The sequence below is a fragment of the Entelurus aequoreus genome, linkage group LG07, assembly GCF_033978785.1.
Source record: "Entelurus aequoreus isolate RoL-2023_Sb linkage group LG07, RoL_Eaeq_v1.1, whole genome shotgun sequence".
NCBI classification, from domain to species: domain Eukaryota; kingdom Metazoa; phylum Chordata; class Actinopteri; order Syngnathiformes; family Syngnathidae; genus Entelurus; species Entelurus aequoreus.
In genome coordinates, this window is record NC_084737.1 from 37,940,072 (window position 1) to 37,962,571 (window position 22,500).

General features: G+C 39.4%; 3 protein-coding genes across 4 annotated transcripts in view; 1 reads left to right on the forward strand and 2 right to left on the reverse strand.

Moving 5' to 3' along the window:
- gdi1 (GDP dissociation inhibitor 1) overlaps positions 1-2,434 on the reverse strand; it is an 11,046-nt gene extending 8,612 nt beyond the window's left edge. Inside the window, exons 1-3 of the mRNA XM_062053496.1 lie at positions 2,134-2,434; positions 1,230-1,337; positions 1,007-1,106 (exon numbers count right to left, since the gene is read on the reverse strand). Of these exons, the coding sequence (XP_061909480.1) occupies positions 1,007-1,106; positions 1,230-1,337; positions 2,134-2,178 (253 nt within the window). The 5' untranslated portion in view covers positions 2,179-2,434. The remainder of the gene's footprint in view (positions 1-1,006; positions 1,107-1,229; positions 1,338-2,133) is intronic.
- A 684-nt stretch (positions 2,435-3,118) lies between these two features.
- atp6ap1b (ATPase H+ transporting accessory protein 1b) lies at positions 3,119-8,817 on the forward strand. The gene is made up of 10 exons (XM_062053497.1): positions 3,119-3,292; positions 4,027-4,147; positions 6,293-6,367; positions 6,434-6,627; positions 6,697-6,734; positions 7,073-7,158; positions 7,242-7,468; positions 7,543-7,578; positions 7,726-7,963; positions 8,037-8,817. Exons 1-10 carry the CDS (start codon positions 3,180-3,182, stop codon positions 8,247-8,249), a joined length of 1,341 nt encoding a protein of 446 aa, XP_061909481.1. The 5' UTR covers positions 3,119-3,179; the 3' UTR covers positions 8,250-8,817.
- Positions 8,818-9,425: 608 nt separating this feature from the next.
- Positions 9,426-20,468, reverse strand: taf8 (TAF8 RNA polymerase II, TATA box binding protein (TBP)-associated factor). 2 transcript variants are annotated; one of them, XM_062053499.1, is made up of 8 exons: positions 20,297-20,468; positions 18,018-18,177; positions 15,252-15,350; positions 15,119-15,181; positions 14,912-15,036; positions 14,681-14,828; positions 14,466-14,608; positions 9,426-9,829 (listed from the first exon to the last, which is right to left on the reverse strand). In XM_062053499.1, the coding sequence occupies exons 1-8, from the start codon at positions 20,318-20,320 to the stop codon at positions 9,689-9,691; spliced, it is 903 nt and encodes a 300-aa protein (XP_061909483.1). In that variant the 5' UTR covers positions 20,321-20,468; the 3' UTR covers positions 9,426-9,688. The 2 variants fall into 2 exon arrangements, with proteins under 2 accessions (XP_061909483.1, XP_061909482.1); XM_062053498.1 differs by having other exon boundaries at positions 20,273-20,468.
- Positions 20,469-22,500: the final 2,032 nt, after the last annotated feature.

Sequence of the window (22,500 nt, forward strand, 5' to 3'; positions counted from 1 at the left end):
AATGAGAATCAATTCTGAATCGCACAACGTGAGAATCGTGATTCGAATTCGAATCAATTTTTCCCCACACCCCTAATATATATATCCATCCATCCATTTTCAACCGCTTATTCCCTTCGGGGTCGCGGGGGGTGCTGGAGCCAATCTCAGCTACAATCAGGCGGAAGGCAGTGTACACCCTGGACAAGTCGCCACCTCATCGCAGGGCCAACACAGATAGACAGACAACATTCACACTCACATTCACACACTAGGGCCAATTTAGTGTTGCCAATCAACCTATCCCCAGGTGCATGTCTTTGGAGGTGGGAGGAAGCCGGAGTACCCGGAGGGAAATCACACAGTCACGGGGAGGACATGCAAACTCCACACAGAAAGATCCAGAGGCCGGGATTGAACTCACGACTACTCAGGACCTTCGTATTGTGAGGCAGACGCACTAACCCCTCTGCCACCGTGCTGCCCCCCTAATATATATATATATATATATATATATATATATATATATATATATATATATATATATATATATATATATATATATATATATATATATATATATATATATATATATATATATATATATATATATATATATATATATATATATATGTACACTTGTATATACATATATATATATTACACATTATTTTATCTATATATATTACACATTATTTTATCTATATATATGTATATATGTATATATATATATATATATATATATATATATATATATATATATATATATATATATATATATATATATATATAAATATATATATATATATATATATATATATATATATATATATATTATATATATATATATATATATATTACACATTATTTTGTTTATTATTTTTGTGTATTCAATAATATTGCAAGATTTGTAAAAATAAATGTCCTGCCCCTTATAGACACCTGGTACTTTCAGTTGCAGTAAAGTAAATATACACGGCCCTGTCAAAATGAGGAAGTATGTTACACTGCACAAAGCAGAACTTACCGTTGGCCATGAGAAACTTAGGGATGAGGTCCACATTCCAGTCCCGTCCTCGACCCATTGACTCAGGTGGGCTATCTGAAAGACTGAAGCGCTTATAAAGCTGAGAGACAAAGATATATTTATGGCCATGAACAGATGGTGCACCCCGAGCAAAAGGAAACTGAATGATACTGTGGCCCACAAAGCGTATTGATTGCTTTCATAGGTCCCGGGAGTCGGTTACCTCCTCCAGGGGGGTGATGGAAGAGCTCTCGCCTCCATAGTAGGGGTTCCTGTCCATGTGCAGAACCTTCTTGCCGTTCACAGACATGATCCCAGATAGGATACATTCCTGGGGGGAAAAAACATAAAAAGTATCAGTCATGACATTTTAAAAAACGTAGGTTCGCCCTCATCATTTGATTTGTGACATTTTTTAATGCATGTGAGATATTGTACCATTGCAACCCCCAAATACATATCAAAATGTGTTTCTTCAACCGACTAGACAGATGGACACACCTACAAAAGGGCGGAAATGATGCCGATTTACCAGAGGGATGCAGTGGAGCGACTTGTCTGTGTACGCATGCGCGAACAAAACCGTTCACTTAACCTGCACTTTTTTGCAAGAAAAATATATTTAAAAAAATAGAAACCAAAATGAGCGTATATCCCGATGAGCATTCACAGAAAGAGTATGCCGCATCTTAAATTGTGTCTCTTTTAAATAATCAGAATTCGGCAAAATCTGCCTAAGGCACATTACTGTCGTGACGTGACGTGGAACAGCAAGTGAAAGGCTTGGCCATGCGTGCTGTAGTGTCGCGCTACGGCCTACACCGACCTCCGGATGGAGGCCTGTCAGCACGCAGGAGCAGCACTCAGCGGGGTGACGCCTAAAAGATGCTACAGGCTGGAACCCAACACCCACCCCGCTACATGGATCCAGTAGTAAACCACATCCCCCAAGGCAGCATTGACTCCTGATTATGACACACACACGCTTCAATTCATGCATTTAAGCCATCCAATGCAGAATAAAATGTTGCCATTTGGCATGAACATATTGGGATGCAAATGTTCTCCATGCCTAAAAAGACTCCAGCAGCGGTTATAAAGACGCAAAATGAATATTGATGTCTTACCGTGAGTCCGGTGCCCAAAACGATCACATCATATTCCTCATCCATGTTGTATTGCCAACTCTCACGTCTCGCCCTCTTTTTTTTTCCTCTGTGAAATGGCGTAAAGTGTCCAGCAATGAAAGAATGGCCAGTGAGCGTCCCTTCTCTCTCAGTCCGGTACCTTTGGACGGCTTGTTAGACGGTCAAATGGGTTTTATTAATCATTAGATGGATAGGAGCGGTGGTATAAAGTGTCCACACTGTGTGTCACCGGCGAGGACAACCAAAGATGGCCCTGGTGGTGGAAGGGTCTGGGACAATGTGGCTGCGCGTCAGTAAATAGTGCGTATCCTCCGCCTCTCTTCCAATGTTGTCACACAATGGACTCGAAGGCACACGCAGCAGGAAATTGCACTAGTCTGTAACATGACCTTTACGAACGACTGAGCACACACGGTCAGTGTTCCAAGCTTGTCGGAAAGTTTCAAAACAGCAAAATGCATTTTTATTTGCCCTGTATTTCTTTTCCTTTTCTTCATTTCCAGTTGTAGGCGCAGTGTTACTTGGATGGAGGCGCAGTATCCCTCCGCCACAACAGCTGTGTGCTGTGCCCTCTCAGACTGAGACACGCAGACCAAATATCAACAAACATACTTGTTTATTCATATTGATGTTTATATTCCAATTCTACGATTACATGTCACCCCCACGCTGTATTTAGCGTTTTAATGCAGCCAACTATTGTCGCCAGTACCATGGACAGTTGCCAGGTGTACCTGCCATTCATTGACAACATACAAGCGTAGTACTTTGTCATTATGACCCACTGTCACCTCTGTATGTGTTCCCATACAAAATACCTGTTAGTGGTAAATACATTAAATTCAAGAGTTTCTCTCTGCAGCAACCAAAAAAAGGAAATAAATGCGAGAAAAGTAGCTCGTAGAGTAAAAGAGAAGCAAAAAGGGCGTATTGAATGAAAGAAGGCGGAAGTGCTTTTTCGTGACACGTGACGGTCAGCTGGTGTGAGTCACGTGCTCACAACTCTGCGGAATAAGTTTGCTAAAATGGCTGCCGCTGCTGCTTCGCGGCTATTGTTTTGTACTCCTCTTTTCTTCGCCTTTTTCGGAACAGGGAACTCAGACGCTCAAGTGCCACTTCTAATATGGTCCAACAAGGGGTAATGTGCCTTATTCTTGGTCCCTTATGTTGTTTTTAAGACTTCATTTCAACAGTCGTCACTCTATGTGTCATGCTGATGCTAACACCTGTAGCTAACACGTATTTTAATATAGGAAGTTTTAAAGTCACAATTCAAAATGCATAGTTATTTCAGAAGCGAGTCGGCCAAGTAAAGCTTTATATTTTATGCCAACGTTCTATTTGTACATAATGTATACTTTTAGACTGAAGGAGTAACTTTTGTTTAATTGTAAATGTATTCATTAGAAAGTGTATCGAATCTAAAGTCATTGAATAAACATCTAGGTGGCAAACTACTCTTAATCGGTACATAACAACTTACTGTATTTTTATTGTTCTATTTCGGCTGATACAACTCTGACCTTCACTTCGTTTTTACATCAAATTAAAATAATCCACTGATGCAATGAGAAAGCCTACATCCAATGTTGTCATTCATCACCACACCACACTGATCATGTTGCCTCATTTTTAGAACATTTTCCAAAATGTAAATGGCTTACATACCTGTAAAGTAATTATTGTACAGTATTTCGCTCTGGAATAATGGAGGAAGTCCAGTAACCATATCAAATCTTATTGATTAATATTAACTAATATTATATGGCAATGGCATTGTTATTTGAATATGTGTTGTCTGTTGAACTGTATAACATTGACAGCTTCCCTTCATATATATATTTGACATTCACTCTTCCGTTTCCCATTTAGTTTGCCAGCTCAAGCCTTGTCTCCAGCCGGCCACATCACGTCCAACGAGCAGCTGGCGGCCTACCTCACATCTGCCTTTGGCTCTGGTCCCCAAACTGTGCTGCTGTTCCTGCAGGACAGGGTGAATTCAAGATGCATATTAATATTATCAGAGCTTGCCCATAAGGAAACTAGTCCGTAGAGTGAGTAGCAGGGAACCATGTGACATGGCACATCAGTGTCATGTGACATAGTGTTACATTGTTCTCACAGTGGTATGAGGCTGAACTGGAGCCCTTCTTCCTATTTGGCACTTCCTCTGTAAAACTTCCAACTTCGTCTTTGGAAGGGGGGGCATGATAGTCAATGGATTGGGTTTTTACAAGGCCTGTCAAAGTTAACGTGATAAGTTAGCAGAAGTTTCCTTTAACAGCGTTTTTTGTTTTTTTTAATCGTGCGATTAACCTGCGTGTTGTATGGCCTTATGGTATTTGTTGTTGCACAAAATCAGCCATATACATGGTATATTTGTATGTGTGGTTTGAAAGGGGGAGAAAAACTGTGTGTATGTATATATATATATATATATATATATATATATATATATTATATATATATATATATATATATATATATATATATATATATATATATATATATATATATATATATATAATTAGGGCTGTAAATCTTTGGGTGTCCCACGATTCGATTCAATATCGATTCTTGGGGTCACGATTCGATTAAAAATCGATTTTTTTCGATTCAACACGATTCTCGATTAAAAAACGATATTTTTCCGATTCAAAAACGATTCTCTATTCATTCAATACATAGGATTTCAGCAGGATCCACCCCAGTCTGCTGACATGCAAGCAGAGTAGTAGATTTTTGTAAAACGCTTTTATAATTGTAAAGGACAATGTTTTATCAACTGATTGCAATAATGTAAATTTGTTTTAACTATTAAATGAACCAAAAATATGACTTATTTTATCTTTGTGAAAATATTGGACACAGTGTGTTGTCAAGCTTATGAGATGCAATGCAAAAGTGTAAGCCACTGTGACACTATTGTTAATTTTTATTTTTTATTTTTTTATTTGTTTTTATAAATGTCTAATGATAATGTCAATGAGGGATTTTTAATCACTGCTATGTTGAAATTTTAACTAATATTGATACTGTTGTTGATAATATTCATTTTTGTTTCACTACTTTTGGATTGTTCTGTGTCGCGTTTGTGTCCTCTCAATTGCTCTGTTTATTGCTGTTCTGAGTGTTGTTGGGTCGGTTTTGGAATTGGATTGCATTGTTATGGTATTGCTGTGTATTGTTTTGTTGGATTGATTAATAAAAAAATTTAAATTAAAAACGATTTTTGAAAAATGAGAATCGATACTGAATTGTACAACGTGAGAATGGTGATTTGAATTCGAATCGATTTTTTCCCACACCCCTAAAATATATATATATATGAGTGTACTGTACATGCTTGTGTGTGTATATACTTGCATGTGTGTATATACTTGCATGTGTGTATATAAGTATATACTTGCATGTGTGTATGTATGTATATACGTGCATGTGTATATATATATGTGCATGTGTGTATATACGTGCATATATGGAGAAAGAGAGAAGAAACAAGTTAGCAGCAGAATTAGTGAGGAAAACTTAATAAAAATATATATTTTACATTGGGAGAAAGAGAGCACTTGATTAGACCCCAGGTGGAAACTGTTTTGTGTTGAGCTGTTAAAAAATAGAAATGTGTAACAAACATTTACAAAAATCTAACGTATTGGCCAGTCCCATGTTGCCAGTAGATTTTAATAAGGTACATTTCATCAAGATGATAAAATATATATATTTGTTAGATTATCCATGATTAATTATGAGTTACCTATGAGCAAAATGTGATTAATCACAATTAACTATTTTACTTGTTTGACAGCCCTGGTTTTTATCATTATCTTGCAATTTGCGTCCATCATTACTTCATTCTTCTTTGAGGTAGTATTCTTTTAGAACTGCTCCCATTTAGTCGTGGACAACTGATACATATGAAAAATACCGTTGGTATGACTTTTTTTTTTTTGCACTGTTGCAGTAAACTATGACAAAGAAATGTGAGGGAAATATAGTTGTATGAAATGTTACCACCCACAAAAAACTCAATTGATGAAGAAAAATGGCTTTGCGTGATACTTGTATCATAATAATGTGATGTTTCAAAGTACTCAACTGTTGATACGTGACTACTTCATCTCGTTTGTATGTTCAGCTGAGCATAGAGGACTTCACGGTGTTTGCTGGAGTCTTTGGAAACAAGCAGGATAGTGTCTTTCAAAACCTGGAGGTACATTTTAGCACATATTAGTTTGTTGGCCCTGTAGTCTGGTTCTTACGGCTGCCGTTTGTCCAGGCTGCACTGCAGTCCTCTTCTTCATCAGTGACCCTACCAGCCTTAGAGTGGTCACATTCCACTTCCGTCGCATCTCTGCTGGAGGAGAAGGTCGGCGCCTCACCTGTGCTCGTAGACGCCGACACTCTGTCACATCTGAGAATTGACGCGTCTGTCAGCAACTTGCTAATCATCAATCTGCCTTATTGCACAGTGTGAGACATCACTTTAAAAAAGCACATTTGTAACAACGTGAATGTCAACTTTTTTATTTTGTTCAACAGCTTGCAGAAGTCTTGCCTCGAAGTGCTACGTTCCAATGGTACGTTGATACTGTGAAGCATGTTATTTATTTCAGCACATTTGTACCATGGTCTCAAAAGAACATTTTAAAGGCTTGCCACTAGAAAATGTTCAAGGTTGATGAAGGCAAAACTTAAATTTGTGTGTGTGTAGATTACCACTTTAAATATGTCAGAGCTTTCCTCTTCCACAGAGCAAGAAGTCTATTAACGATCTAGTTGTATAAAATAACTGAAAAGGTTTAATACTTCCATGTTGCTTACATATTACTTTATAAATAATGGATGATCAGTATTCAGTTCTGTATGTTTTGTAAGATGGCCTGCCTATGTAGAGTCTCATCTTTTTGGTCAACAGATCACATTATTGGCAAATTTGTGACTGCGATGGAAGCCAACAATATGTCTTACACTGCGATGTACACAGGAGCCCAGCCATCACGAGTGAGCTATGATTAAAAGCAAATAAATAAAAAAATATCACGCAATACAAGGGTATCACGACAGCCATCATTTTATATTTGCAGGTGATTTCTCAGCCCGCCGTGATGAACCAGCATGCCGGTCGATCATTGCTCCAAGCCGTAGACCCCGAAGTCAAACCCCCCATTATGTTCAATGTGTCGGGTGGCCCTTGCATCATGCTCTGGGCTCAGAACCTGAACATCAGCTTCTCAGTGACCCCACAATGGATCGACCTTGCTGCTCAGACGCCCTCATTGGAAGAATCTCTCTGTAACGGCTCCAACTCGCTGTGAGAGATATTGTGTCATTGCGGCTACACTGCAGCACATTGGTGTCACTCAAACGTCTGCTTTTTCTTTTCAGACTTGTGCTCAGCTACGCATCAGGGGTTAAACTAAGGTAAGGAAAAAATAATCTGTCTGTGATCAGTAAGTGCAGACTATATTGACAGTTTCATTTATTTACCCATTCTACAAACTCCCTATGAATAACAGTGGCTATTTGTTGTCATACTAGATACTAAACTATCCTTATGTTGATCTCCAGCTTTGCCATGAGTAAGCGGTTCTATCCAGTTTCTGCGAGGGATTGGTTCACCCTGGACTCGGTACAGCTGCAGTCCAACGGCACCACAGCATCTTTCATCGGGAGACGTGGCATCTACGCGCCCGCAGAGTATTCCTTCCACTGCCAGTCTGTCAGCAGCTTCCGTGACGCCCTGCTCGTGCCCAACATCACCAACCAAAACGCATCGGACTGGAGACTCAATTTCATCGACTTCCAGGCACTCTACACCACTCCTGTCATTTCATTTTGTATTACTTGCTTGTTTTCACTGATTTCCCTCTACTGTACAGATTCAAGGCTTTGGGTTGGCCAATGAAACCGATTTCTCCTACGCCAGCGACTGTGCAGGCTTCTTCACAGCAGGAATTTGGATGGGGCTGCTGACATCATTCATCATGCTGTTGATCTTTGTGTACGGTCTGCACATGATCATGCAGCTCAACACCATGGACAGGTTTGACGACCCTAAAGGCCCATTGATTTCTGTGCCTCAGTCAGAGTGAGAGGCGTGCACAAATGCATTAATGCTAATCCAATTTGGGGCAGGGTTGTGTTGGTGCCTTAAATATTTGAGCCGTGCCGTCTGAACCTACAAGTGACTGCTGTGCTTTAAGACACGGTTTTTCATTCCCAAAGTGCCAAAAAGGGTTAAGTCACCCTTTAATATCTATCTGATTTTGTGCATGTGTGGAAGATGCGTTTCAGACCATAGAGCTTTTATTCTTTTCCAACTTAATTTTACTTGTCGTTTTAAAATATTTGTCGTGAAGTGCTTGCGTATGAAGTGTGAAATGCCAACTTTATCTTGAAACTATTGATTTCTTACCTTTTTATTTATTAACAAAAAAGCCAATGCCGCCTGACAGGCCTTTCAAGTTTGGTTCAGGTATCTTTTTAAATATGCAATAATTGTGCGTTGAACTTAAAGATGTGCTTTTGCCAACTGCTGTATTTACAAATAAAATGTGTAAAGTTATGTTCATGTTTGAATTATAGAAATGTTTAAGGGTGCAACGACTTGTTGACAAATATCAACAATAAAATTTGTCACCGACAAATTCATTTGTCAAATAGGCGTAACGTCATCACTCATGTTTTTCTGGAGGACATAGCGGGTGAAAACATGTTTATACTTTGGGGGGTGGGTTGAGCACTTTGCCTTTCTTTGCTTTTAAATAAACAAGGTAAATAATTATTTTTATTTTTGTAACAGCCGAATGAGCTGCATAGTTACAGTATAAATATTTATGAATTAATTAATCCTCTTTGTTGTCCATAAGCACATGCCTAAAAATATTTCAAGCTAAATTAGAGCCACTGAATGTGTACACTTAATCTAATTAGTCAACTACTCGTTGTAATTGATGACTAGTCGACTATCTAAATAGATACAGCCCTAGTTCAATCCCTTACAATTAAGCCTGGTAGCCATGTTTACACATTGTCTAACATGGGTCAAGGGGGGAGAAAAATTGTATTGCTTTAATTTAAAAAAATGATTTTATAAGTCAGAATCGTTTAACAAATGACCCAATTACTAGGACAACCATGACATTTCACAGTTTTTGAATGTAAATGAATTTCGTCCAGAAATAGTGTGTGATCATCCACCTCCCAAGATTTATACGTTTGGTAAAAAAAAAAAGTATTGATGTCAGGCCCAAAGCAGGCAACCGGAATAAACAAAACAGTTTCTTTATTCACAAAATAGCCGATGTAACACTTTGTGTAAACACAGTAAATTATTACAAAATTAAGGTTTTAAGCAAGTGAGTGCCTATACAAGGAAAACATTTGAAATCAAACCAAAGTTCTCTTCAGTAGAAGAATGCAGGTTGCTCAGCGGACCAGCAGTGTGATGAAGTCACGGCCTGCTGTGCCGAAGGGCAGGTGGGAAGACCCATTGTGGACAAAAAGTCTGTAAATGTGTTTAAATCCTGGTTCATTTCTTCCTCCTCACTTTAGGCTTCTTAACCGGCCGCAAGTATGGGTTGTCAATCATGTTGTCCTCGTTGCTTTTTGAGGAGGGAATTATGCTGCTTTGAGGAAGCATGGCGTTCTCTTTGTCTACACCCAGGTCATCCTAGGGAAGGAAAGAAGTAAAAGCTAAATGGTGACACAGTCATGTGTCAGTTACATAAAAAGTTTGACATTTCGGTTAATACTGTGTAGAACTGTAAAAATGACGGTTGCTGTGTCCTTTTGATAATTACTGTGGCAAAATTATGACTTAACATTCTTTGAACCGTAGATTAAGACATTTCGGTTAATACTTTGTAGAACTGTAAAAATGACGGTTGCTGTGTCCTTTTGATAATTACTGTGGCAAAATTATGACTTAACATTCTTTGAACCGTAGATTAATCTTTTTTTCCTGTGAGCATTCAGCAATGTAATTTAGGAGCTGACATAAGAACAGTAGGGTGTTGCCATGTCCTGAAACCTTAACCAATTGCATGCACACAAAATCGCTGGCATTGACTGTCAGCTGTTGCTGCACTCAAATAAATCCCTACCCTAGAAATTACATTTTTAAACATCTGAGGCTTTCCTGGTTTCTGTTCATCTATGACCAATTCAAAACCCAAACAGCACAAATGTGGTCGTGCATGCCTCCACAGTCATGCAGCTTAGGGGAGAAATAACTAAATCTTTCCATTATTGTAGAGGGAGTATTTCCTGTTTTAAAAAATGCCTATTGATTAAAGGGGAGCTCTGAATTTTTTTTTTTTTTTTTAACTTATAAATGTTGTACATTACACTGTTTGATACTCACGTTAAACAATACCAAAGTGTCAAATCATAAGGTTCATTCCATTTTGGTGTGAACTTGCACACAGTTTTGGATGCTTCTGTTGGCAGGGTTTTGCAGTCTGGCTACATTGAGACATCACAGCAAGGTGAACATGTTTATTGTTTATGCGCTAAAAATACAACACAAAGAAAGGGTAGGATAAAGTATGTATCTAATTATGGCATGTGCATAACACTGATGTGCAACATGCAGTGACATTATTTGCTTATAAATGTGACTTTTTTTAATGCAGCGCTGTATGCAGGGTCTCTGCAGGTTTGGGGAAAAAAAGTCAAATTTAAGACATTAAGACTTTTTAAAGACCACAATGACTATAATTTAAGTCCATTTCATATGCATACGGACAAAAAAGTACAAAGACAAAAGGAAAATCAGAGGGCCAGTATGACTTGTAAGTATATTAATTAATTTACTGCTCTTTCATTTTGGAAAACAAAATGGCTAAACTAACTACACCAGAAGACTCTCTGTTGTAAACTAATTGAAACACATATTAGCAAACATAGCCATTTTTCAGATTTGCCATACAACTGTTTTCTTGCAAAAGGTGCAGTGTGCTTCACATCATGTGTTTTCATGTAACAACCAGTATGTCAGCAATGGTAGAGGAAAGCACAACAATATCCATCCATTTCTACCACTTGTCCCGTCTGTTAAATGGTCTGATAGCATCTCTGCTAAAGCTAAATGGTTAACTTTTGCAGTGTTTTTGTGGCTGTCAGAATTGAGCAAACAGATAAAAACATCTACAATAATACCACTGTATCTGCACTAAGTTGTGAAAAACAGTGCAGACAGAAATTGTCTAAAAAGAAAGAAGGTGATTATGGCTTGCAGGCCTCAAACATAAGTCGGATGTGAATAATGTGGATAACATTCAAATTTGCTCAGCTCATTTTGTATCTGGTATGTATGAATACATGTTTATCTATTGATACCTGTTTTTTGTTACTTTTTTGAAAACATTGCTAATAAACAAGGACTAGTTTTTATTTAAGCATGACAAGATGACATTTGCAAATCTTCCTTTCTTTCCTCACCTAGCCATAAACTGAATGTAAACACCAAGCAGACAACCTTTATAGCTTTTAATGTCAGTTGCTGTATAAACTTGGCGAAAAGATTAGGCATGAGAAGCTGGATATCCACATAACACTCCTTTGGGGGAGTTAAGTTGATTCTTGTATAGTTGTGCAAGTGTTTGACGTTTTGACACGGACTTATCCCACATCTTTTATGTTTACATGACCATCCTATTGACTTTTCTTTGTCTACAAACGCTTTTCCTTCTGGATGGCTCCATATCCGGGTCCTAAACATTTTATATGTTTCCATCCACCGGCTTCGATCAAGCATTAAATTGATCGTTCTGGAGCCACAAATCGTTGAATTTGCACTGACCCATCTTATGCAGGTAATTCAGCTTTTCTCTGGGCTTTTGTTCAGTTTTCTCCGCTGCTATGCTAAACTGTGACAACACACCGCTGCGCACGCACAGCACCCTAGCTGGTGGTGCTCAATTAATTCTGACCGAGCAGCACAGGTTAGTTCCGTGTTGTAATAACATTAAAAATCTAAACATTTAAAACCAAGATTAAAGTTTGTGCATGTTTTAAATAAAAGTAACGTAAATAGATTTGTAAGACCTTTCAAAATTGCATTTGAGAAATTTTATGAGATTTCAGGCAAATTTTACAAATTTTAAGGCCTTAAAGGCCTACTGAAATGAATTTTTTTTATTTAAACGGGGATAGCAGATCTATTCTATGTGTCATACTTGATCATTTCGCGATATTGCCATATTTTTGCTGAAAGGATTTAGTATAGAACAACGACGATAAAGATTGCAACTTTTGGTATCTGATAAAAAAAAGGCTTGCCCCTACCGGAAGTAGCGTGACGTAGTCAGTTGAACATATACGCAAAGTTCCCTATTGTTTACAATGATGGCCGCATGAAGTGAGAGAGATTCGGACCGAGAAAGCGACAATTTCCCCATTAATTTGAGCGAGGATTAAATATTTGTGGATGAGTAAAGTGCAAGTGAAGGACTAGTGGGGAGTTGAAGCTATTCAGATAGGGAAGATGCTGTGAGAGCCGGGGGTGACCTGATATTCAGCTGGGAATGACTACAACAGTAAATAAACACAAGACATATATATACTCTATTAGCCACAACACAACCAGGCTTATATTTAATATGCCACAAATTAATCCTGCATAAAAACACTTGCGTGTTTGTTATGCTGGCTCCTAGCTCCTCTGCTAGCTCCTAGCTCCATAGAACACGCCAATACAATTCAAACACCTGATCAACACACACAATCACTCAGCCCAAAAGACCGTTCACCTAACCCAAGGTTCATAAAGCTTATATATTTTTAAAAAGTTACGTACGTGACGCGCACATACGGTCAAGCTCTCAAATGTTTAGCAGCCAAGGCTGCATACTCACGGTACCTGATATTCAGCTGGGAATGACTACAACAGTAAATAAACACAAGACATATATATACTCTATTAGCCACAACACAACCAGGCTTATATTTAATATGCCACAAATTAATCCTGCATAAAAACACCTGCGTGTTTGTTATGCTAGCTCCTAGCTCCTATGCTAGCTCCTAGCTCCATAGAACACGCCAATACAATTCAAACACCTGATCAACACACACAATCACTCAGCCCAAAAGACCGTTCACCTAACCCAAGGTTCATAAAGCTTATATATTTAAAAAAAGTTACGTACATACGCAAAAAAAAGTTGCGCACATACGGTCAAGCGATCAAATGTTTAGAAGCCAAAGCTGCATACTCACAGTAGCACGTCTGCGTCTTTGTCATCCAAATCAAAGTAATCCTGGTAAGAGTCTGTGTTGTCCCAGTTCTCTACAGGCGTCTGTGTATCGAAGTCAAAAGTCCTCCTGGTTAGAGTCTCTGTTATCCGAGTTCTTCCATCTTGACTGCATCTTTCGGGAATGTAAACAAAGAAGCGCCGGCTGTGTACTGTTGTGGCTGACTACGTTCGAAAAATACGTCCATTTCGCACCGACAACTTTCTTCTTTGCTTGCTCAGCTTCCTTCTCCATAATGCAATGAACATGATTGAAACAGATTCACGAACACAGATGTCCAGAATACTGTGGAATTATGAAATGAAAACAGAGCTTTTTCGTATTGGCTTCAATGTGGAAGGCATACCCGTGTTCGCCGGTCTACGTCACGCGCATACGTCATCCTCAGAGGCGTTTCGAACCGGAAGTTTAGCGGCAAATTTAAAATGTCACTTTATAAGTTAACCCGGCCGTATTGGCATGTGTTATAATGTTAAGATTTCATCATTGATATATAAACTATCAGACTGCGTGGTCGGTAGTAGTGGGTTTCAGTAGGCCTTTAAATTCAAATCGTTGAATTTTAAGATCCTGCAGATACCCTTTGTATGGATCGGCAAATGAGAAGGTGTACCGAATGTTGTGACCGGGTGAATCTCTAGGTTTTTTAAGTTTATTTACGACAGTGTCTTGAAAAAGAAAATAGTGGTGGCGACTTCAAGATTTATATTTAAACTGTGCACATTTTCAAAAGACAAATCATGATCATTTTGGAGAGGATGGGGCGTGGCTTCATATGCAATCTGGAAACACCGCCACAGACAAACAAACTTCTTGCAGACAGACTCAAAAAACGGCTTGTAATTGTGACTGGAGCAACATTTATACCAAAGTGTATCCAATACATATCTACGCCACAAGGAAATGTTTGAAATGTGAGTTAAAATCACCAGAGGTCCATTTGAAACTAATCCCAGGAATGCTGGGAGATCATAGAAAATTCAAACAATGTTAAAGCTTCAGGACACTTGAAGACATGTTCAACAGTCAATCAAATAAGTTGTACTTACATTGATGATGTTTCCAGTTGCATTCTCGCTGTCTGTCTGGTCGTCCTGCTCAGACGAGTCCGTTTCTTCCAGAGTCTGCAGTTCCAGTTCAGATGGCAGGAGTGCGTTGAGGTATGGAATGGTGCTCGGCTGCGCAGCAATCACTGGTGATACAGGCGAAGATGTTTCATCACATGCGTGACAAATAAGAGTAAGATCGGGTACACATCACTCACATGGAAATGCGGTAATGTCGTCCTTAAAGAGGCTCTGAGTTTTGCTGGTCTTGGCCATGAAGCGTGTGAGAGCTCGCTCCACGTCCCTCCTTTGAGTGGCGGCTTTCTCTCGCACCACTTGGTAGTCTGAGACTGGCTCCCGAAACGTCTGCAGAGAATACACGATTATACCATCTAAATGTAGCGTAAGAGGAAAGAAAAAATTTGCTTGGAGTCACACTCCTGACTCACAGGTGTTTTGATGTAGGTGTGAGGATCTGGGAATTCTGGGAAGTGGCTTGGGATGTGAGGTGGATGTATGTGCTTTTGTCCAGCCGACAGTGCTTTGGGGGTCAAAGGTGGGTTTGTAATCGGAGCTGAAATTCATCCAAAGTAATAACACATTTCAATGGATCATGCCCAAGTCATTACAGAAAGTATTATGCCCATGCTTCTTACGGGCAGTTATGACCATCCTCTGGGAGCGCTTAGCATACACAGGCAGTGTGTCAATATTGAATCCTGCAGAAAATCAAACAGGTGTAACTTTAACCGTCAGATGTGCATAATCAATATGTCCTCCTTGACTCACCCATTTCGATAAGTGTCACCACAGTATCCGAAAGGGTCGGGACGCTTCTGGCCGTGTGTTCACAATACGATTTAGCACAGCGACCAATTTCTGTTATATCTGAAAACCAGATAGAAGTGATAAGCAAACATACAAGATCCTGCAAATGACAGGTTTGCCCTAATAATAATAATAATAACTGGGATTTATATAGCGCTTTTCTAAGTACCCAAAGTCACTTTACATGTTAAAAACCCATCATTCATTCACACCTAGTGGTGGTAAGCTACTTTCGTAGCCACAGCTGCCCTGGGGTAGACTGACGGAAGCGTGGCTGCCAATTTGCGCCTACGGCCCCTCCGACCACCACCTATCATTCATTCAACATTCATTCACCGGTGTGAGCGGCACCGGGGGCAAGGGTGAAGTGTCCTGCCCAAGGACACAACGGCATGGTAAGAGGCGGGGAGCGAACCTGCAACCCTCAGGTTTCTGACACGGGCGCTCTACCCACTACGCCATGCCGCCCCAATAGTGATTTTGCTCTCCAAAATTGTGGTTCAATTTGCAATTTTTATATTTTATACATAAAAATTAGAGATGTCCGATAATATCGGCAGGCCGATATATGCATTAAAATGTAATATCGGAAATTATCGGTATCGTTTTTTTTATTATCGGTATCGTTTTTTTTGTTTTTTTTATTTTTTTTTATTAAATCAACATAAAAAACACAAGATACACTTACAATTAGTGCACCAACCCAAAAAACCTCCCTCCCCCATTTACACTCATTCACACAAAAGGGTTGTTTCTTTCTGTTATTAATATTCTGGTTCCTACATTATATATCAATATATATCAATACAGTCTGCAAGGGATTTGATTGATTGATTGATTGATTGTGACTTTTATTAGTAGGTTGCACAGTGAAGTACATATTCCGTACAATTGACCACTAAATGGTAACACCCGAATAAGTTTTTCAACTTGTTTAAGTCGGGGTCCACTTAAATTGATTCATGATACAGATATATACTATCATATATACTATCATCATAATACAGTCATCACACAAGATAATCACATTGAATTATTTACATTATTTACAATCAGGGGTGTGGAGGGGTGGGGGGAGGATATGGACATCAAGTAGTGGACATAGAGAGAGAGAGAGAGAGAGAGAGAGAGAGAGAGAGAGAGAGAGAGAGAGAGAGAGAGAGAGAGAGAGAGAGAGAGAGAGAGAGATCAGAAGGCATAAGAAAAAGAAAAAGTATCTGCATTTGATTGTTTACATTTGATTATTAGCAATCCGGGGAGGGTGTTAGTTTAGGGTTGTAGCTGCCTGGAGGTGAACTTTTATTGCGGTTTTGAAGGAGGATAGAGATGCCCTTTCTTTTATACCTGGATACAGTCCGTAAGCACACATGATTGTGCATGCTGCTGGTCCACTAATAGTACTAACCTTTAACAGTTAATTTTACTAATTTTCATTCATTACTAGTTTCTATGTAACTGTTTTTATATTGTTGTACTTTCTTTTTTATTCAAAAAATGTTTTTAATTTATTTATCTTATTTTACAAATTTTTTTAAAAAGTACCTTATCTTCACCATACCTGGTTGTCCAAATTAGGCATAATAATGTGTTAATTCCACGCCTGCATATACCGGTTGATATCGGTATCGGTTGATATCGGTATCGGTAATTAAAGAGTTGGACAATATCGGAATATCGGATATCGGCAAAAAGCCATTATCGGACATCCCTACTAAAAATGCATAAAACTGCAAAAGTAAAAAGTGAAGGAAGACCTGTTACTTTTAGACTGTCAACACATTAGAACAATATGCAATTATCTACTTTCAAAAATAATTGGCTTTATGCAGAAAGACTCAAGAGTTTTTTGTCTACATCGTGCTTTTAAACCAAAGAAAAAAATCAAAACTATGCAGTATTTATAATGTAATGTAATCATAATACATAATTATTAATAATGCAATGTATAATTGTTAACCATTGTACTGTAATTGTAAATAGGTAGGTAAACAACATTATCCTAAATAAATAAACAAAAGAAAATGGGACTCATTTCGGTTAGCAAAAATGTAACTTAATGAACATCATAACCACATTTACTGTACCGGTATGTCCCGGTTGTAAAAACCAAATCAGACATTATCTTTTTGTTTATTGCCATCACGAGATGATCACGGCATTCTCGCTCATTCGTCTGTGTTGATGGGCTCATATTGCCTATCCGATTTGAAGCTGACATTTGGCTTTGTAATCCTAATCAGAGTCACGAGCAGGGAGGCTGTCTGCCCGTACCTCCTGTGTGTGTGTAAATCTGGCGCCCTGCTATCCTCTCATCGAGACAAAGATTGTCTATGACTGAAAAGTGGGCTCACTGCATTCAGTTCCTTCTACTGTTGTACTGTATAATGTAAAGTGTCCTTGGGTTTCTTGAAAGGCGCTTATAAATCAAATGTTTTGTTATTAATAGACGGTGCACAGAGTGAGACGTCTTTCTCCCTGTTCAAAGCGAGAGACGAAGAAACGCAAGGCTCAATAATTCTGATTGGCGAACATGACTGTCACTCAAACGCTGACGATGACGTAATTGCACTAATTAAAACCTCGACGTCAATTAATCGTGCAGCCCTAAAATGAAATACCTTTTTTAATCCTTATTTTGCTTTAACACAGAATATCAACAACGCATAACAGTCACAGATGCCACGCACATATACATGCAAGAAACACCACCGCAGGATTCGTACGTACAACTCTGCATCATTTCTGTGAGCGTTTCCACCGCTGCCTTCTCAGCACAGTCGAAGCCAGACTCTGTCAGGAGGGCGCTCACGACCACTTGCAAGGTGCGCCGTCTGGCCAGCTGGTAGTTTTCCACTGGGCTGGTGGCTGCTTTGCTGCCACTCGCACGCTGGGAAAACGTAAAATGCATATTTAGTAAGGAAATATATAATATATTGATTGCATGGTATTTTCCAGTATAGTAAATATTTATTAAAATATGTGATGGATGTCAAAATAACAGGTCCCCACATTATAAAAATCTGTCAAAAGTGGATCGTCCTCTGTTGTAGTCCAGTGATTCTCAAACTGTTGTACGGTACGTGGGCTCCATCTAGTGCAGTGGTTCTTAACCTGGGTTCGATCGAACCCTAGGGGTTCGTTGAGTCAGGCTCAGGGGTTCGGCGGAGGTCAAGACACACCCGACTCATCGTGTAAATAAAAACTTCTCCCTATCGGCGTATTACGGATACGGCAACAGCAGAAGTCACACTGATTTGCAGGTGTGTAATTGTTGTGAGTTTATGCACTGTGTTGGTTTTGTTCTTTGAACAAGGTGATGTTCATGCACGGTTCATTTTGTGCACCAGTAAAAAAACATGGTAACACTTTAGTATGGGGAACATATTCACCATTAATTAGTTGCTTATTAACATGCAAATTAGTAACATATTGGCTCTTAAATAGTCATTATTAAGTACTTATTAATGCCTTATTCGGCATGGCCTTATTATAACCCTAACCCTCTAACCCTAACCAAATAACTCTAAATTAAGTCTGTGTTACTTAGAATATGTTCCCATACTAAGGTGTTACCAAAAACATATAACTTTGTCTTGAATTTGAAAAAAAACATTTTATTTTTCACTAAAGAAGGGTTCGGTGAATGCACATATGAAACTGGTGGGGTTCCATACCTCCAACAAGGTTAAGAACCACTGATCTAGTGGTATGCCAAAGAACACTGTAAATCAGTAATGCGGACGCCGTATCAATTCGTTGTGGTGAAGAAGGAGCTGAGCCGGAAGGCAAAGCTTTCAATTTACCGGACGATCTACGTTCCCATCCTCACCTATGGTCATGAGCTTTGGGTTATGACCGAAAGGAAAAAATCACGGGTACAAGCGGACGAAATTAGTTTCCTCCGCCGGGTGGCGGGTCTCTCCTTTAAAGATAGGGTGAGTAGTTTCCTCCACCGGGTGGCGGGTCCCTCCTTTAAAGATAGGGTGAGAAGTTTTGTCATCCGGGAGGAGCTCAAAGTAAAGCCGCTGCTCCTCCACATGGAGAGGAGCCAGATGAGGTGGTTCTGACATCTGGTCAGGATGCCACCCGAACGCCTCCCTTGGGAGGTGTTAAGGGCACGTCCGACCGGTAGGAGGCCACGGGGAAGACCCAGGACACGTTGGGAAGACTATGTCTCCCGGCTGGCCTGGGGAGAGGGAAGTCTGGGCTTCCCTGCTTAGGCTGCAGCCCCCGCGACCCGATGTTACAATGACCAAATATACTAAAGATACATGTTAAATAGAGCCTCTACCTTGTTTTTAATGAATACTCAGGCCTACTATGCTACTGTATTTTTAACGTTGGTCATTATGGTGGTGCTTGGAGAGCCAAGCGTTTTCTGAGGTGGTGCTTGGTGAATAAAGTTTGAGAACCACTGTTCTAGTCAACAGAGTATGTGGACTCACATTAATAAAAGCAATTTGCTTGATTCTTAAGTCATTGATTACATTTTTGACCCGGTAAATGAATCATGCGATCCTTTGAAACAAACACAAGGTTACCGTTTAAAACGCATGAGAATTATTCTTTGTTAGAAAAAAAAGGACAATTACTTTTTCAAGACTAAATTGCATGCGTGGTGAAAATGCATGTGAAAGAGTGTGAGTGACAACGGGCAAGAATATAAACATTTGATAAATTGTACTAAAAAAACAAGAATACATCTACAATGCATTAAAATAAAATAAAATGTGGTGAATGATCATGGCTTCTACTCATCTAACTTACTGCATATTTGATCATTGTGATGGCGCGCTATGAGGCAAAAATGAATATGCCGTTCGAATATTGCATCTGGACACTTACTAAACAAATAACTTTGAATGATGCAATAGTTGAGGACATGGAACACATCATGACAATAATGTTTCAGCAAGCAGAACCGACACAGGCTAATGCTAACTACAGCTAGCTTTCGCTGTGATAGTAAAAGCATTTCTCACCCCGCAGGCAGCCAGTGAACCTACCGATGCCACCGCAGGATCCGCCATCACACGCCTTAACAACCACTCCACGGTCGTTTTGTTTGTATTCGTTAAAAAGGCTGTGACATTTAGCTATCGTTAGTAAACACTTAGCCTGCCTTGTTTGTGACGTCACTTCTGCCAATAGGGAAGCTTTCTAGACACCGTGCTCGCTGTTGTCCCTTGTGGCTGCAAATACAATTACATCTACAAAGAACTTCTAGAGACCATAAATACCAGATTTGGAATGTTTTTATCCAGAAATACTGAACATTAACAACGGAGCTATGACCTATGTCATCAAAGACATAACAAAAACAAAAAAAGCAAACACATGAGTGATTTATTTGACTAGCAGTAGAATGGAGTAGACCATATCTTAGGAGGCATGCAGGCGGATGGCTGAGTTCCTTGGCTGAACCACTGCCAGATGTTTGGACTTAGCATTGACAGAGATGTGGCACTTGGACGCCTGTTTCTTTGCCTTCATCAGCACTTCCAGCGCTCTGTCTTCTCCGGCTATGTGCTCCATGAGTGGCAGGAAGGCCTTCTCAAGGACTATTCCCACCGCTCCAAGGACGACCAGGGTGGAACCCTGCATGTAGATCTTCAGGAGTCGCCGTCCATTTTTCCTCTGGTTCAGCATGGCCTTGGCAAATGGGATGAGCTCCTCCATCAACATCATGGTGTGCCTTCAGAGAGTCAAGGTAATATTTATTCTGTGTGATTATTGGGCGATCAATGCGAGCAGGTGTACTTACGGTGAAGCTAAGCCGTCCTGCGCTCCTTTTGTTGCTAATGTTTGGACCTGTTAGGCATCAACAGGCAAAGAAACCAGAGCAGATGGTGCAGTTTATAAGCAAGTGGAGAAAGGTCAACTCCCACCGCCGCTGCTGGATAATTGATATTCATGAGTGTCCTGCTGCTGGGTTTTAGGTAAAAGGGCAACGATGTGAGGCAAATAAACACAGCAGGTGACAACTTCCATGTGGCATCAGATAAAGGATGTGTGTGTGTGTCAACATGCATGATTGGCTGCTGCACGCTGCATAATGGATCAGGAGAGCTTGATCACTGTCCAATCACAGCACAGCTACAACTCCAGGTCAGCTCATTTATTGGCTGAGAGATATTCCGAAAACTCTTTGATTTCACCCAGAAGATTGATCATGTTGAGCAAACACAGAGTAGCAGGAGTGTAACCAGGCCGTGTGAAGCTGCTCGTGTCTAGTCTCCGCATGGCTTTTTGGCCAAAACCTTTGACCTCGTTTGTCCCGCTGTACGAGAGCGGCTAGTGACATAAGGCTGTTGACTTGTGAAATGTGTCTGATCTTTGTCACAGAGACGCTTCTGCTACAAACACCAGGCCAAATTCTGCCTCGTCTCTTTCTCTTTCGCCAAGTTCATCGATTATGAGGCCACTTTGTCTCCCAGATGTCTTTTGTCGAGTCATCAAAATAAGGGACTGGTAATTATAATGGTAATTATACAGTTGATTTCAAACATGCTTAACAAACTATGTTAACAAACACATTATGTATAAAGCAAACTATAACTTGCTACCCAAGAATGTACAACAATTCTTCTCAACAGAGGAGAAATATAACCTTAGAGGAAAATTTTTATTTAAAACATTTGTATTCTCGTACAACACTTAAAAGCTTTAGTATATCAGAATGTGGAATTATATTATGGAACGGATTAACCAAAGAAATCAAACAAAGCACCAATATGATTCAGTTTAAGAGACTGTTCTAACTACAAGTGTTCAAAAAATACACAGAACAAAAATTATGATGAACATCTTGAACCCTTTTTTTAATTTTTTTTATATTGAGACAAAGATTATTTATGTTCTTAATATTTGTTTGCTTACTATGGTATATTATTTGGTTATTATTTATTTGTTCCCTGTTATGTTACAGAGAACAAAGAAATAGGATAAAATTGCTATGGTATGAAAAAGGGTAGGATTAAATAAGATCAGCTTCTTCCTACTCCTTTTTGGACATGCTGTAATGAAACAACTGGAAATATGTGATGCATTACATTGTATCGTATGCATGTTCGAAATAAACTGAAACTGATCTAAACTGAAACTATAGGAAGGAACATTAATAAGGATTATACTCTCAACATACTCCAGATGGGATTCATGGGTCTTTAAAGGGACTTTATGAGTCGTTCCTTTGAAAGAGCCGTTCCAA